This window comes from Thrips palmi, unplaced genomic scaffold (genome assembly GCF_012932325.1).
Source record: "Thrips palmi isolate BJ-2018 unplaced genomic scaffold, TpBJ-2018v1 HiC_scaffold_1, whole genome shotgun sequence".
Taxonomy (NCBI): Eukaryota; Metazoa; Arthropoda; class Insecta; order Thysanoptera; family Thripidae; genus Thrips; species Thrips palmi.
Window position 1 is genome coordinate 480,429 of NW_023144620.1, and position 17,481 is coordinate 497,909.

The following is a 17,481-nucleotide window of genomic DNA, read 5'->3' on the forward strand; positions in this document are numbered from 1 at the left end:
TACCCTGCATGCAATCGCAGGCGCCATACAGTGTATGCATCCACTCCGCGACCTTCCAAGGGGCTCAATCGCGGGGCCTGCTTCCTCGGCGGTGGTGACAGTGCAGGAAGAGCGTCGTCTCACACTGGGGCACTGTCTGGCAGGGCCAAAGTCGAAGGGAGGGACGTTAAAGGGAGCTTTTTAGAGGAAAAAGTGCGATTTTCGCCTTTAGGAGTGGTTTTCCGAAACCTGCGGCGTACTCGAACTTTTTTTGTCGAATATGTTAGATGGGCCCTTCATACAGACACCCAATCGGTCAGATAGGTCAAAATCGATTTTGAACACCGAAAACCCAAAACTTTTATAAAATGCTTAAAAAGTTGGAAAACAGTTACAACTTTTTGGCCTGCCCTTCTATTCAAAAAATAGGGGGAGGGCCTATGCATTTGCCTTTGTGTCTGTGTGTTGTTGTTGTTGTTGTTGTTGTTGGCGTCTGTGTACAAGGAAGGAGTTGAGCTAGAGTAACCAGATTTGGAGGGTACTTCAGGAGTACCGTCCAAACAAATAATCCGGTGGTGCAAATCCCGTCCGGGTCGCACAAGGGCTGCTGCAGGTGCATCATGGTTTACATGAGCGGGAGGGGGATTTCCGCCATTATTGGTGCTAGCAGGGCACATAGGGGTATTTTTGGAATCGGGGTGACGAGACAAGATGAATGGACCTGGTTCCGACCCCATCGGCCGCTTTTACAAGTTGGCCAGATCAGGATCTTCAAAAAAGGGGGTCGACCGACTAAAAAAAATTATTGCAGATTTCGATTGGTCTCAGCAAGACCTTTTCAACGAGGGGTCGGAAAGGGAGTCCAGGAGCCCGACTTCGTCTATTAGTCACATCAGGATCTTCAAAAAAGGGGGTCGACCGACTAAAAAAATTTATTGCAGATCTCGATTGGTCTCAGCAAGACCTTTTCAACGAGGGGTCGGAAGCGAGGTCCAGGAGCCCGACTTCGTCTATTAGTCACATCAGGATCTTTAAAAAAGAGGGTCGACCGACTGAAAATTTTTACTTAAGTTTTCGATAGGTCTTGGCAAGACCTCTTCAACGAGGGGTCGGAAGGGGGGTCCAGGAGCCCGCCTTCATGAGTTATGGGAAAAAGTGCGACGGACTCGTTTTGCGCTCCTGCTGTGCCTCTATTGCAAGGAGTTGCAGTAGCATAGCAAATATGGGTATTTTCGGAATGAGGGCGAAGAGACAAATGAAATGGGCATATTCTAAGGACAGTTTGAGTAAAAAGTGTGAGGACTATTGCATATTGTGAATAGAAGGGCGGGCCTAAGTCACGATGGAACATCGATAACTTTGCTTTACCCGCTCACGGTGTGTGTGATGCGAGCGGGCCGAAGGCCCGGGCCTTCGACTGGCCAAGTTGGGTCTGATGCGAGGGCCGCAGGCCCGAGGAAAGGCCGCCGGCAGGCCAAGCTGGGCCGGTCCCCTGTCGAACCGAGTTGCCGGCGCAGCGAAGCGGAGCTGGCAACTCGGTTCGACGGAAGGGCGGGCCCTAGCTTGTTTTTATCGTGCCTCGGATTGAAAAACGGTGGCCAGATTCTTGCACTGTAAAAAAAGTATTACTGAAATTTCATAATTTTAGTCTGAAGTTTTTAAACAGACTAGTGGTCTGAAAATTCAGAGTAATTATTCAGACCATTCTGTCTGAATTCCAAATTCAGACTACTTGTCTGAAAAATATTTTCAGACTGCTACTCTGAAATATTAAATAAAAGTGCCATCTATAAATCAAAGAGAAAGAAATCAACAAGAGAACAATATGAACCACCAACGTGTGACGGTACCTCCTTTCCACTTTTCATTTGTTCGCTTCGGCCCGGGTTCGAACCGGGACTTTTTGGTCACGAGACGAGCTCAGTACCACTGCGCTACGGGCGCTGCCTGGCGGCCGGGGCAGCCGTGCCGCGTGACTCTCTTCAGAGGATACCAGCTCCTTTCGGCAATGCAAGTTCGGACAACTCTTACGGTTAATCTATCGTACACAGACGAATCTGCGTGAAGCACGGGTGTACATTATTATTTCCGATAAATTTATACAACGCCTTACGCCTAGACTTGATTAGTAGACAATCTGTCAAAATTTTCATACCAAAATTATGAAAACAGGTTTCAGGATGACAAGTCTGAAAACTTTATCAGAATTTTCAGACCTTCTGCTTAAAATTCAGACTAACCGGTGTGATCTCAAACTTCAGAGTTCCTAGTCTGAAAATTCAAAGCAACTTTCTGAATTACCGATTCAGACTGCAAAGTCTGAACAAATTGTACTGAAATTTCAGAATTTTTTTTACAGTGTGTTCCCCGGCTGATTTTTCAGTAGAAACCAAATTTTGGGCCAAATAGAGACAATAGCGGCCGAGAAAAATTACATTTTCAATTTTAGCAAAAAATACCAAAAAGTTGTCAGAGAAATCGAAAATTGGCCATATCTTCCAAACCGTTTAGTTTTCGGACCTAAAACTTTTGGGCGTTTTTCAGACCTATAAGGCGCACCTTTGACCAAAAAAGGAGCGAAATCGGCGTCAGTCGTGTACCTTGACCGGACTTCTTTAAAAAAAAATGCCTCTTACTAAACTTACCTCGTGCACTTTTGTTACAGTGTGCCGAATTTACCACATCGATTTCTGCCCCAACTATTCTCCACATATCCAACAAGCGAAACCGGATCTGACTAGGGACACTTCCTGTCATCACTTCAAACCAAGCCCAGCCAGGGACATGAGGAAACGTCACACAACGGCAAGAGTTCACAGACTAGCTTCAATTTTGGTTTTCTGAAGTCACACCAGCTGAGCCATCAACCAAAAGCGACTGAAAGTGGCCACTGCTCTTCGTGCTCCAGCACCATTGACTCGATGTCTCTAATTGATTGGTTCTCATTATAAGGGGGCGATCTCCTGATCTCGTTAGCCCTTCCCGAAAAAAAACATCGATGTCGCTTTCCTGTTCGGGTGCAAAAAGTTCTAAGTTCCCTGATACGGGTGGACCAACTTTCGAGTCGCCTTAGCAAAACTGTCTTTGTTCTTAGAGTTGCCTCCCATTCCTGGAACGTGACATCACGTTTGTTTAAAATTGAATCGTGTTGTGTTCAAACGTAAGAATGGACGTGGCATACTGTTGAAAATCGTGACAATACTTTGTCACTTTTTTTTTTTTTTTTTTTTTTTTTTTGTGAATCGAAGCTTAACTAGGCAGCGTTTGCATTTGCTTTGATGACAAGATCCTGATCCTAGAGAAACACACAAAACCTGTGTGTGCCTTTAGTACCCTCATGGGAACGCACACGGTTTAAACGGAACCTGGTTTTCTCAGGAAGCCAATGGTGACGGCATAGGCGATTTCGAGGGAGTTCCTGGGAAAACCAGGTTCCGTTTTCACCGGGCTTGATTGCAGGCACACAATTCGATGCGCGTCGTCTCGAAGTGTGTATTCGAATTCTAAGTGTTAGCTCGGTAAGCACGCTTTGAGAGGCAATTGTCTGCAATTAACTGTGGCGAGCATGCGCCTCACACCGCGAGCTTACAAGCATGCCTTTCCATGTCTGAGTGTGCTGAGTACACACATAAGTTCTGTGTGTAATTTTGAAGCATTTTACTGGTCTTGCGGCGATAGAATGCTTTTTCTGGTTGCGTTTCCAAATACTCGTGCTCAATTGCAACTCAACTGCAGGTGACGATGCAGTACGGCAGCTCCACGTACAACATTCAACTCACGTGTGCCGGTGCACTCGTATCCCCAAACGCTGTTCTCACCGCTGGCCGCTGCAGCTCTCTAGGATGGTCAGTTTACTTAGCAAGAGTCATGACGAGGACCAACATTTTGGGTGAGGTTCACGCCCAATGTTTCTTTACAATTTTTGTTCGTGCTTTTGCATGATTTTAAACCTATGTGACATTGTTCATAACGTTGCGCTCAATTTTTCACAAAAATGTGCATTTCACGCAAATTCCACGCATGTTTAAAATCGTTCAAGTTTCAGGTACTTAATTCTACATGAACATTTCGTTTGTATCACCTAAATGCGGATAAGGATTATTTTATCACCGCTTTTGGGTTATGAAACTCATCACCATGGGCATTAAAATATTCCACCCAAACATGGGTTATAAAATATACCCCGCTCAAAATATGGAATTGATCATGACTCATCCGTTCTCAGATAAGTCTCATAAGACGGAGCCGCGTTGTTTACACCTGGCAACGGACTAACCTTAGGTTTATTTTGCAGTCTGCCACTTACTAAAGTTGTGGTTGGGTTCCCCAGCGATTGCACTGGTGAATGGATCATGGACGTGGAGTCCGTGCACGTGCACCCTAACTACAAAGCGGGTCAGGTGAGATGCTTCAAATTCAGAAATTTCTGATTATATGGTCGAGAGCAGAATTTGGTTACGCACTTTGAACATTCCAAGTGGAAATGCTCTGAAAAATCACGCGCTGGGATTCTGAATACTTTTGCTTCTTCAAGAGTGAATATTTAAACAAGAGAACTGGTTTTGTTTATTTATTTTTTTATTTTTCTTTCATTTTTGCGGACTGAGAGCTTTCTGCCAGGTTTGATTTAATTTTGCTCTGCTACTCCTTCGCTCCCTGTCGACCGAACGTATGCTCATTGTCGTGGCCACTCTTGGCGCTCAAAATGCTTCCGTTAACACTGAAATTCAAAGGGTGAGACATCTGACCGATTTTCGGTGATACAAAAAGTATGACCGAAAAACGGTCATACTTAAGTGTATGACCAAAAAAAGGTGAGACATCAGCGAGACTGGCTATTGTTTAGCTTGGGGATATATCAGCCTTTTCCTGTGACACACTATAAAGTATGACCGTTTTTCGGTCATACATCGAAGTATGACCTTTTTTCGGTCTTGCATTTCAGTATGACCCTTTTTCGGTCGTACATTTCAGTAAGACCGTTTAAGCGGTCAAAAGTCTGACCTTTCTATTTTCAGTGTTGTTACGCACTTTTTGCCGTGTTAAGTTTGAACGATGCACAACTTCTAGGTCACGAGCAACCGCGTAGCTCGGTTTGGGACCATCTGAAGTCCTCTTAAAAGGGTTTTAAGGGGGGACCCTGGTGAAAAAATGACCAAAATTGCCAAAAATAGTATTTTCAAAGTTCATAGATAAAAATGTGCATAGAAGGTTTCAGATTCAACAGGTTGAACGCCTTTAAACTATGTGGGTGGTTCCTTCATCATTTGGAAAGAAATAACATTGAGATCAGTTGTCGTTGGCTTATACGCTCAACTTCACAACTTTGCTCAGTCGACAAAAAATTTTGTCGTAGAAAGACTTCCTGCGTTCCTGGTTGACACCTACATGAGTCGTCTTGCATGGACTCTATTCATTGATGACTTATCGACAAAAATTAGTGACGGAATCTTGATATCAGCCCTACTTTTTTTAACACACACCTGAAAGTTTCAAAAAAAGGCAAAATATTCACTTTTTTTAAATGTTAAAATTTGAAAATTGATATCTCAGGACAGAAGATGAAATTGAAAATTATGTCACTAAAATCTCTTCTATACATCTTAAGGATAACCCAAAAAAATTTTCAAGACTTTCCGTTCCAATGAAAGACGCAGGAAGATTTTTCCCCAACGCTCTAAAAAACACTAAAAAGCCACTTTTCTCAGAGACCGTTCAACATCTTGGATTGAATTTTGTTTTATGAACTCACCATAATGAACCTATTAATCAAGCAAAGTTTCAACTTTCTGGGATTATTTTAAAGCCTACTTGAGAGTTTCACCAGGGCCCCCCCTTAAAGTAGTTTCATAGCTAAAGGGTCTAGTCAAGTGCACAACTGTTACCACTGACAAACCGACTGAAAATAATCAGCAATTATTTTTCAAAAAGCACCTTGGTGCTAAAGCCACTTTATTGGGCTTTAAAACATTTTTAGAATTTTTTGTTTTGTATTATGTATTAAATAGCAATTATATATAGGCGAAAAAGTTCTGCACTTGACTAGGTTTTGTCCTGACGAGAACCTCCAAACACGAAAATGGCGGAGCTAGTAAAAAATATTATGACAGTCTAACGACGGCCAAAATCATTCCCTCAAATTATCAAGACGTTTTAGATCGCGAAAATAAAAATTGACGTACAAAAACACATTGTTTGTGTAGATATTGTGTCTTCAGAAGAGACTGCGAGTTGAGGCCGTCAGGTTGGCAATGCTACTCGGTCCCAGGTAGCCCCGCTCTTTCGTATTTAATGGACTTTCCGAAGCACAAATTTCTCTTGCTCTTTTAGGAATAACCCCATATAATATCCATTCTTACGTTCCACGACTCTTGGTCAAGTTATTGCTGAAAAATAATTACATAGCAGCTTGTATTCCGTCCGAGTGGTTTGAGTGCGCGCGCCACTAGCGCTGCGGCGCCGACCGGAAGGACCCGGCGCCATTGCCGCCGATCGGACCCGCTTTTGGCTCTTTAAATACAAATATTTCTCTTAAAAGCACATGAAGGAGTACTTTCATTTACACCGTCGCGTTCCTCATGAAATTATGAACCCGCCGATTAGTTTTTTGGATACTTTTCACCGTATACAAACTGAAAGATATGAAATTTTCGGGGCCCTTGGGCGGCTCTCCCGTAAGGTCCCATGTTACTAGCCAGGGGAAGGCCTTCGGTCTCGCTGCTGAGCTGGATTTTGCTGAAGATGGAAATGCATTTTCATCAGTAGTAAACAAGGTAGGTTTACGCCAGACCGCGTCTTGTCGTAACAGGCTTCGCGATGTCTCGCTGTCTGTTCCTCCAATCCGCGCCTGGCGTACCTACCTTGACCTGCGGCGCTAGCCTGCCTTCGGCAGGCAATGGCTTGTCCATCGTCGGTTACTTCTAACTTGATGCATACTGGGGGGCCCCGCCCCCCAGACCCACCTTCTTCAAGACAGAAGTGATCTGCCTGCAGAAAACTCGATTTTTCGCCGGTTTTAGGTGTTTTTCGGCTATAAAAACTGAACCAGTTGAGCTAGGATGGTGAAATTTCGCGTGTGCCGAGCCAAGGACATCCCCAAGAAGTGTGCAAAATCTCACCGAGATCGGCCGAGCCGTTCAGGAGGAGTAGTGCGGACACACACGGACAGACGGACAGAAAAAACTTTTCAACCCCAATGGAGTAACAGGCTTCGCTATCGCTCAGCCAATTAGGAAGTGATTATTTTGAAAATTATTGGCTGAGCGATAGCGAAGCCTGTTACTCCAGTGGGGTTGAAAAGTTTTTCCTGTCTGTCTGTCTGTCTGTCTGTCTGTGTGTGTGTGTGTCTGTCCGCACTACTCCTCCTGAACGGCTCGGCCGATCTCGGTGAGATTTTGCACACTTTTTAGGCATGTCCTTGGCTCGGCACACGCGAAATCTCACCATCGTAGCTCAACTGGTTCAGTTTTAATAGCCGAAAAACACCTAAAAACGGCGAAAAATCGAGTTTTCTGCAGGCAGGATGCCCATTGTCTTGAAGATGGGGGGGTCTGGGGAGCGGAGCCCCCCAGCCTCGATAAGTTCAAAGGTTACAAGGGTCAAGATCATGCTATCTGTAGATGAAGCAACTCTACCTAGAAGGAAGGGGGGTCTGGAGGCGGAGCCCCCCCGCATGCAACAAGTTAGAAGTAAGCGACGGTGGACAAGCTATTGCCTGCCGAAGGCAGGCTAGCGCCGCAGGCCAAGGAAGGTACGCCAGGCGCGGATTGGAGGAACAGGCAGCGAAACATCGCGAAGCCTGTTACGACAAGACGCGGTCTGGCGTAAACCTACCTTGTTATTGACCTCGGAGTATTGATCTCGGACTATTGACCTTGGACTATTGACCTTGGACTATTGACCTTGGACTATTGACCTTGGACTATTGACCTCGGACTATGTATACATATATAGGTAGAAGATTAAGATCAATAATAAGATACCTATGGTAAACTAAAGGTATCCGGGGGGGAGGCGGACAATTCGAACGTTTAAATTTCCCAACAGGGTGCTTCGCTTCGCTCAGCAAAAAATACCCAAACTTTAACTCTAAATATCTTGCAAACTAATGCATGAACGATACTTTTCGAACACACCAACGTGTAGCGGAGGTTCTCGTGAACAGTTTGGTATAAAAATATACACCCTTTCACCGTAGGCCCCTTAGCTATGAAACTACTTTAACGTTGTTACAGGGCTACGACGACCTTGCTGTCGTCATTCTGCGACAGTCCATTGATCTGCGGGACTTCCTTCCGCTGTGCCTCAACACGCCGGCGCTGGGGCTAGTGGCGCCCGGGACCCAGGCTCTAGCATCGGGATGGAACATCCAGCGAAGCTGTGAGTTCCCGTGCAGCTCGGTGCACTCCAAACAGTGGCGGACCTAAACTGTGGTAAAAAGCAACGGAAAATTCTGTAAACAGCTTGTGGTAATCCTCCGTTCCGTAGCCCCCTTGTCAATATTCTCCGTAGGCTCTTACAGTATTCTCCGTAGGACCTCACAGTGTTTTCCTTAGGACTATACAGTCTTCCAGGTCGTACGGAGAATACTGTGCGGCCCTACGGAGAATACTGTAAGAGCCTACGGAGAATATTGATAAGAGGGCTACGGAGAATCCTGGCAAAAAAATTAACAGAATTTTCCGTACTTTTTTGCCACAGTGATATAGAGGGGAGAACGCAGCACCTTTTGCCTGCTTACATGTGCAAATAATGAGGTTTTTCCAACCTGTTGGGCATGTTAGGAGGTATCGGGATGGGGGAAGGGGGGGCAATTTTAAGCTATTTCAAAACATTTTAAAAAGTAAATACATTTTTATGAGGCTGAAGTGTTCATGGCACACGAAGCAACAGTTCGACTGACTTTGGGTGAGATACGATATGTTAATTTTGGAGGTCGTGCGCCTTGAGAAATATTTGCCCCTCGGCTGCTCGTGGGGTTCGGTCAAGGACGAGATGTAGAGTGAAAGAGCGCCCTTGTTGTTTTGCGATGGTAATGTTGCTCTCTTTTCAATTTGAAACACCAAGACTGACAGGTACGCTGAAATGACGCAAATGACAGTGTTATCCTGATGGTGCCTTTAAATTCTCCTTCAGGGGAAGACGCACATTTCGATCTGCCGCTGACGAATCTGACCATATCCAAGCCTGGTGACTGCGCCGATGCCCTTCTTCGTCACGACGTGATCCGGGCAGCCCTGCCGAGGGGGCTTCTGCCGTCGCAGCTCTGCGCTGGAGGTCTCTGCAGTAATGACTCGTATTCGGTAAGGGCCGACGCCGACGTTCCAAAAGGGGCCGGTGGAGGTGGTCAATATCTCGAACGTCTTTTGAGGCTCAAAGTCGCTAAGTGGAACTCGAACCGAACGTGTGACCACCAATAGATTGTTCTCTGAGCGAGGAATCCATTGGTGTGGTCACACGTTCGGTTCTTGTCCCTTCAGTGACTCTGGAGCTCAGGATTGTGACCACCGCGTTGGGATGCAAGGCGAGGGGTTTCAGGACTATGTGACTGAACTGATGGCAGGAAGAACACAGTATGTAGGGGTTGGTTCACCCCTCACTTATCAAGCTGGGTCCGAAAGGTGCTGGGCCATTCTTTGTGAGACCATCAAACCCCTAAAATGACCCATCTCAGATTCCATTTTTTTTGGCCCGTCCCGTTTATTTTTTGTAAAAAAAATTACGGAGGGACGGGCATATAGTATGATCCCTGCTGTGCGTCCGTCCGTCCGAGGACTTCCCGCGGTCCGATCTTGACCAAATTTGGTATGCAGCCTCCTTGAGTGACCTTAAGAACCGCCCGGTGGCAGCAAATCCGATCCGAGCTCCGGGGGCGCTGCTGCAGGTGCATCATGGTCTACATGGGGTCGAGGAGGATCTCGGCAACGGATGCAGCTAGAAGGGGATGTAGGGGTATTTTTAGAATCAGGGCGACGAGAAAAAACCAATGGTGCCAGTTTCGAGCGAATCGGAGAAGTTCGGACCCGGGTTCAAATCCCAGCGGTTTTTTTTACCTTCTTTTCATTCGAGTTTTTGTATTGTTTCTGATGTTTTTGAGGGTGCTGATGACGAAAACGACATTAATTTTAACCCCAGACTCAGGTTGAATTCCCGTCAGGGTCAAACATAGGCGCAATTCGTACGCTTCTTAATGTACGGGACGGGCCAAAGTTGCCGATGTATATCGCTACTTTTCCTGTTATTAGGTTTTTGAAATGTGTTAATTTGACGTAAAAGTGGTGATTTTGTTTTGGGGGAGTCCGATGACGGTTTTTGCCTATCGTTTCCTTTCAGATGAGTCAAAAGAAGAATTTAAGTGGGTTTTGGACCCTCTCGCTACAATGCCAGGTTTGCATAGCAATTAAAATTTAGCAAAATTTAGTGAAATAACTAAAATTTTGCTCTACTGAAAATACGTTGTCATCGATTTTGACCGTTCCCTGGTCAAAGGAGGGTGTTTATGGGTCGAACAAACTCCAAGAATAAAAAGGTGGGTTTTCGCACTCCTTGACTTTTATTAGGGCCAAAAACTATATTTTCCTCACTGTAAAATTTCACTGAAATAGCCGATATTTTATCCTGTCCTCCTCATCCGACTCGTATGAGGTTTGTATGGTCCAAATACCCAGGAATGCAAATAATTTGGATAAAAGAGGTGCTCCAACACCATCTATGAAGGTACAAATCAATTTTATGGAAGGTTTAATGGTTAAAAATTAGTCATACACAACACACAATTAACAAGTTGATAATACACCTTCATGTTCTATTCAAACTGCTTTTTAGGTGTTGGAGCTCCTCTTTTATCCAAATTATTTGCATTCCTGGGTATTTGGACCATACAAACCTCATACGAGTCGGATGAGGAGGACTGGATAAAATATCGGCTATTTCAGTGAAATTTTACAGTGAGGAAAATATAGTTTTTGGCCCTAATAAAAGTCAAGGAGTGCGAAAACCCACCTTTTTATTCTTGGAGTTTGTTCGACCCATAAACACCCTCCTTTGACCAGGGAACGGTCAAAATCGATGACAACGTATTTTCAGTAGAGCAAAGTTTCAGTTATTTCACTACTTTTGCTAACTTTTAATTACTATGCAAACCTGACATTGTAGCGAGAGGGTCCAAAACCCACTTAAATTCTTCTTTTGACTCATCTGAAAGGAAACGATAGGCAAAAACCATCATCGGACTCCCCAAAAACAAAATCACCACCCTTACGTCAAATTAAAACATTTCAAAAACCTAAAAACTAAAATGGCTGTGGAATCCAAACCGCTTGATATTTTTGAAAACCCATTGGCTTGGGTACTTAGGGGGTCGGTCCCCATCACCCAAGACCAAAAAAATTGGAATCTGACATGGGTCATTTTAGGGGTTCGATGGTCTGACAAAGAATGGCCCTGCTGCCGCTGTCGAGCGCAGCCTACGACTGACGACTCGCGGCCAAGCCAAACGCCGCGAGCGTATTCTACCTAGATCAGCATTTCCTTTTTTCCTATGGAGGCCCTTGCCCAACCATCCCTGACGCACCGCCAGCGTTCTTCTGGCCCACAGAGCGTTCTGTGCGTTTCGCTCGTGGCTTTTTATGACACCTGATGCAGGACGGGCCAAACACCGCATCATGTACGCTCAGCAAACTCAACAGTGTACTCAGCTTACAGTCTCTTCAGCGTGTACTCACGAGTACACTTTCTTCAGCGTGTGCTCACGAGCACACTCCCACGAGCGTGTGCTCAACTGAATATATTTCCAGGATCTGAGCATCTCGTAAGAGTGTAGGGGTAGGTTGGTTAAGAAAAGTACACTCGGGGCTCGGGTAAGAAAAGAACACTTGCAATATCTCCGAACTGAAACTACTCTGTACCATCACTTTAGTGGTTATAGAAAGCTTGGTCATCCCGCAGACATAAAATAAATTTAGCCCAGTTCTACGTATAATTTTTAGAATCAAACTGCACGGTTGAAAAAAAAACACTAAAAGTGACTATGAAAATCTTTTTTTGAACTGTTTGTACTTTGAAGTACAGCTTCCTGCAGAATCAGCCGACAGTCCAATGTAAGGTACCACCTTATAGCTTAGACAATCATCTTTGAAAAACAGTGCCGTTCGATGCTCTTCGGCTTAAACACAAATTTTTAGAAGTGTAACAATGAAACGGATGAAAAGAACAGTCAGCTGGGGAAGAAAAGCTCAGTCATAGGGGAAGATAAAAACACCCTGTAAAAAACTTTAAGCGGGATGAATATTGAATGGATCGCGGAAACAGATTTTTATAAGGCGAGACAAGCAAAAAATGGCAACACATGTTGTATGATTGGACTCGAAATAAACAAGTTATTGGGCATTTACGTGAAAAGAGGAAGAAAAGTTCAAAAATGCTGCACCCACTTACATCTGTTAAAGGGCTTCTTGGACCTTCTATAATGCGAGTCCATGTAGAATCAGAACCAATTGACCGATTTTGACGAAACTTGAACCAATGGCAAGTGAAAACTCTCCACTTTAGGGGTAAACCTGTATTGAGCCAAGATTGGGGCTCTTCTGGATCGAAATCGCAATTATTTTCGTTGTACTTTTCTTTCCCCGTGGTGTACTTTTCTTACCCTATTCGAGAAGTGCCGAAATCACATACATTTTGGCATGTTGTACGTAAAGTGGGGGACTACGATCATTGAAAAGTGATCCATTTCATCAGGAAGGGACTGAATTATAAGTTCACGAGAGCAGAACAGTTGAATCCTCATTTGGAACTGCTGTACAGTGCAAAGTACGCGTTTTGTAAGGGAAGGTGGGGTACCATGTGACACGGCCACCATGTGACTTTGGCTTTTTCTCCCAAACGGCTTGCTATCCAACAGCGGTAAGAAGACTCAAAGGAAGGTATCATGAAGGAGAATCGACGTGCAGTAGGTCGCGACTCTCCTTCGAAAAGGACGGGAATGGTAGCGATCAGAATTGGAAATAGTCTTAAAATAGCTCATTAGAAACTTTTTCTATTTCCCGCCGCGTTCGCTTTTTACCTTTAAAATACATTTTAAGGACATATGCTCTGCAAGATGTTCTTCTTTGATGTTTTAAGCGCAAAATAAGCTTTGGCACGATTCTCTACGGCATAAACTTTGAGCGTTATTGCTGTTTCCCCTAAAACTGCTGATCTCGGCACCATGTAACACTACTGTCATTCGCTATGGGATTCCACGATTCACTCAGTTGAATGTGTCCAGCCCATGACATTTGTACACTAATAACTAAAACCTTCATTGCTCGGGAACCAAAGATGATAAATTGATAAACTCAACGGAATTAAAAAGCTGGAAGACTTCTTCATTCATTCTTTGCGTATAGGTACGCTGAATAGGATTTAAACCCTGACAAAAGGCCACTGTCACATGGTGCACTAAGGCTGTCACATAGTGTACTACGTGGGGTACGAAGTGACACTTTGACTTGGCCCATTCAACTCGGGATAACTCAGCAACCAAAACAGCAAAATTAGAAATCTCAACAGAAATTTTAAGGTGAAGAATCATTTTGTTCACATCAAGAACCTATATAGCCCCAATCCGACTGACTGACTGACTCACTCACTCACTCATAGAAATGTTTGGGGTCAAGGAGTGGTCGTAGAGACTTGCGGTTTTTTCCATTCGATTCCAAATTTTATGGTTAGATTGGGAAAAATCCCAAAAGTTGAAAATTCCTTACCGTTTCCGAGCAAACCTACTTTATCTTCAAAAAAGGGGAACAAATTTCTCACCGTTTCCGAGCAAACCTACTCAATCTTCAAAAAAGGGGACCGACCGACTAAAAATTTTTATTCGCCCCATCGGTAGGTCTGGTCGAGACATTTCCGAATCTGTACCGCAATCCGGTCTCCGTCACTGGCAACATCCTCAAAAAACGATTAAATAGGCCTAAATTCAACAAAATCCACTCAATCTTCAAAAAAGGGGACCGACCGACTAAAAATTTTTATTCGCCCTATCAGTAGGTCTGGTCGAGACATTTCCGAAACTGTGCCGCAATCGGGTCCCCGTCACCGGCAACATCCTCAAAAACGATAAAATAGGCCTAAATTCAACAAAATCCACTCAATCTTCAAAAAAGGGGATCGACCGACTAAAAATTTTTATTCGCCCCATCGGTAGGTCTGGTCGAAACATTTCCAAAACTGTGCCGCCATCGGGTTCCCGTCACCGGCAACATTCTCAAAAACGATTAATAAGGCCTAAATTCAACAAAATCCACGCAATCTTCAAAAAAGGGGACCGACCGACTGAAAATTTTTATTCCCCCTATCGGTAGGTCTGGTCAAGACATTTCCGAAACTGTGCCGCAATCGGGTCGCCGTCACCGGCAACATACTCAAAATCAATCATCAATTATCATCAAGAACCTACATAGCCGCAAAATCCGACTGACTGACTCCCTCACTTATCAAGAACCTATATAGCCCCAATCCGACTGACTGACTCACTCACTCACTCACTCACTCATAGAAATGTTTTGGGTCAAGGAGTAGTCGTAGAGACTTGCGGCTTTTTCCATTCGATTCCAAATTTAATGGGAAAATAGGGAAATATCCCAAAAGTTGAAAATTTCTCACCGTTTCCGAGCAAACCTACTCAATCTTCTAAAAAGGGGACTGAATGACTAAAAATTTTTATTCGCCCCATCGGTAGGTCTGGTCGAGACATTTCCGAAACTGTGCCGCAAGCGGGGCCCCGTCACCGGCAACATCCTGAAAAACGATTAAATAGGCCTAAATTCAACAAAATCCACTCAATCTTCAAAAAAGGGGACCGACCGACTAAAAATTTTTATTCGCCCCATCGGTAGGTCTGGTCGAGACATTTCCGAAACTGTGCCGCAATCGGGTCGCCGTCACCGGCAACATACTCAAAATCAATCATCAATTGTCATCAAGAACCTATAAAGCCCCAATCCGACTGACTCACTGACTCACTCACTCACTCACTCACTCATAGAAATGTTTACTCGCGCTGCTCGCTGGGGGCTCCGCCCCCAGACCCCCGCATGTGTGGGGCGCGTGCCGAAGTATTTTCCGTGGTGACCAAAGGCAAATTTTCTAAGGAAGTAAATGTGCTGCTTCTTTGAAAGGTCTATTTAACAGCTTTTGACCATATAATTAAGCTACTTTTACTGCCCAAATAGATAGCTTGTGTTGCATTGGCTACTGTGGCAGTCAATGGGTGCATACAAGGTCCGGAAAATATTGAAGACTGCTTTGACAAGGATAGAGGTGAATGGAAAAAACCGCAAGTCTCTACGACCACTCCTTGACCCCAAACATTTCTATGAGTGAGTCAGTGAGTGAGTCGCAGTCAGTCAGTCGGATTGGGGCTATATAGATTCTTGATGATGATGATTTACCCAAATGCCGGTGGCGGGGACCCGACTGCTGCAGTTTCGGAAATTCTCGACCAGACCTACCGATGGGGCGAATAAAAATTTTTAGTCATTCGGTCCCCTTTTAAGAAGATTGAGTAGGTTTGCTCGGAAACGGTGAGAAATTTTCAACTTTTGGGATATTTCCCTATTTTCCCATTAAATTTGGAATCGAATGGAAAAAGCCGCAAGTCTCTACGACTACTCCTTGACCCCAAACATTTCTATGAGTGAGTGAGTCAGTGGATGAGTCAGTGAGTCAGTCAGTTGGATTGGGGCTATATATCAAGAACCTAAGTGAGGGAGTCAGTCAGTCGGATTTTGCGGCTATGTAGGTTCTTGATGATAATTGATGATTGATTTTGAGTATGTTACCGGTGACGGCGACCCGATTGCGGACAGTTTCGGAAATGTCTCGACCATACCTACCGATGGGGCGAATAAAAATTTTTAGTCGGTCGGTCTCCTTTTTTGAAGATTGAGTGGATTTTGTTGAATTTAGGCCTATTTAATCGTTTTTGAAGATGTTGCCGGTGTCGGGGACCCGATTGCGGCACAGTTTCGGAAATGTCTCGACCAGACCTACAGATGGGGCGAATAAAAATTTTTAGTCGGTTGGTCCCTTTTTTTGAAGATTGAGTGGATTTTGTTGAATTTAGGCCTATTTAATCGTTTTTGAGGATGTTGCCGGTGACGGGGACCCGATTGCGGCACAGTTTCGGAAATGTCTCGACCAGACCTGCCGATAGAGCGAATAAAAATTTTCAGTCGGTCGGTCCCCTTTTTTAAAGATTGAGTGGATTTTGTTAATTTAAGGCCTTTTTAATCGTTTTGAGAATGTTGCCGGTGACGAGGACCCGATTGTGGCATAGTTTCGGAAATGTCTCGACCAGGCCTACCGATGGGGCGAATAAAAATTTTTAGTCGGTCGGTCCCCTTTTTTTGAAGATTGAGTGGATTTTGATGAATTTAGGCCTATTTAATCGTTTTTGAAGATGTTGCCGGTGACGGGGACCCGATTGCGGCACACTTTCGGAAATGTTTCGACCAGACCTACCAATAGGGCGAATAAAAATTTTCAGTCGGTCGGTCCCCTTTTACGAAGATTGAGTGGATTTTGTTGAATTTTGGCCTATTTTATCGTTTTTGGCCCGCCCTTCTATTCAAAAAATAGGGGGAGGGCCTATGCATTTGCCTTTGTGTCTGTGTGTTGTTGTTGTTGTTGTTGTTGTTGTTGTTGGCGTCTGTGTACAAGGAAGGAGTTGAGCTAGAGTAACCAGATTTGGAGGGTACTTCAGGAGTACCGTCCAAACAAATAATCCGGTGGTGCAAATCCCGTCCGGGTCGCACAAGGGCTGCTGCAGGTGCATCATGGTTTACATGAGCGGGAGGGGGATTTCCGCCATTATTGGTGCTAGCAGGGCACATAGGGGTATTTTTGGAATCAGGGCGACGAGACAAGATGAATGGACCTGGTCCCGACCCCATCGGCCGCTTTTACAAGTTGGCCAGATCAGGATCTTCAAAAAAGGGGGTTGACCGACTAAAAAAATTTATTGCAGATTTCGATTGGTCTCAGCAAGACCTTTTCAACGAGGGGTCGGAAAGGGGGTCCAGGAGCCCGACTTCGTCTATTAGTCACATCAGGATCTTGAAAAAAGGGGATCAACCGACTGAAAATTTTTACTTAAGTTTTGGATAGGTCTTGGCAAGACCTCTTCAACGAGGGGTCGGAAGGGGGGTCCAGGAGCCCGCCTTCATGAGTTATGGGAAAAAGTGCGACGGACTCGTTTTGCGCTCCTGCTGTGCCTCTATTGCAAGGAGTTGCAGTGGCATGGCTAATATGGGTATTTTCGGAATGAGGGCGAAGAGACAAACGAAATGGGCATATTCTAAGGACAGTTGGAGTAAAAAGTGTAAGGACTATGCATATTGTGAATAGAAGGGCGGGCCTAAGTCACGATGGTACATCGATAACTTTGCTTTACCCGCTCACGGTGTGTGTGATGCGAGCGGGCCGAAGGCCCGGGCCTTCGACTGGCCAAGTTGG

General features: G+C 44.8%; 1 protein-coding gene across 1 annotated transcript in view; it reads left to right on the plus strand.

Annotated features, from left to right (window-relative positions):
* The window catches only part of LOC117642831, a 45,103-nt gene that overhangs the window by 20,538 nt on the left and 7,084 nt on the right, over positions 1–17,481 (plus strand). The window contains exons 8-12 of the mRNA XM_034381410.1: positions 2,645–2,784; positions 3,715–3,824; positions 4,274–4,379; positions 8,214–8,358; positions 9,115–9,281. Of these exons, the coding sequence (XP_034237301.1) occupies positions 2,645–2,784; positions 3,715–3,824; positions 4,274–4,379; positions 8,214–8,358; positions 9,115–9,281 (668 nt within the window). The remainder of the gene's footprint in view (positions 1–2,644; positions 2,785–3,714; positions 3,825–4,273; positions 4,380–8,213; positions 8,359–9,114; positions 9,282–17,481) is intronic.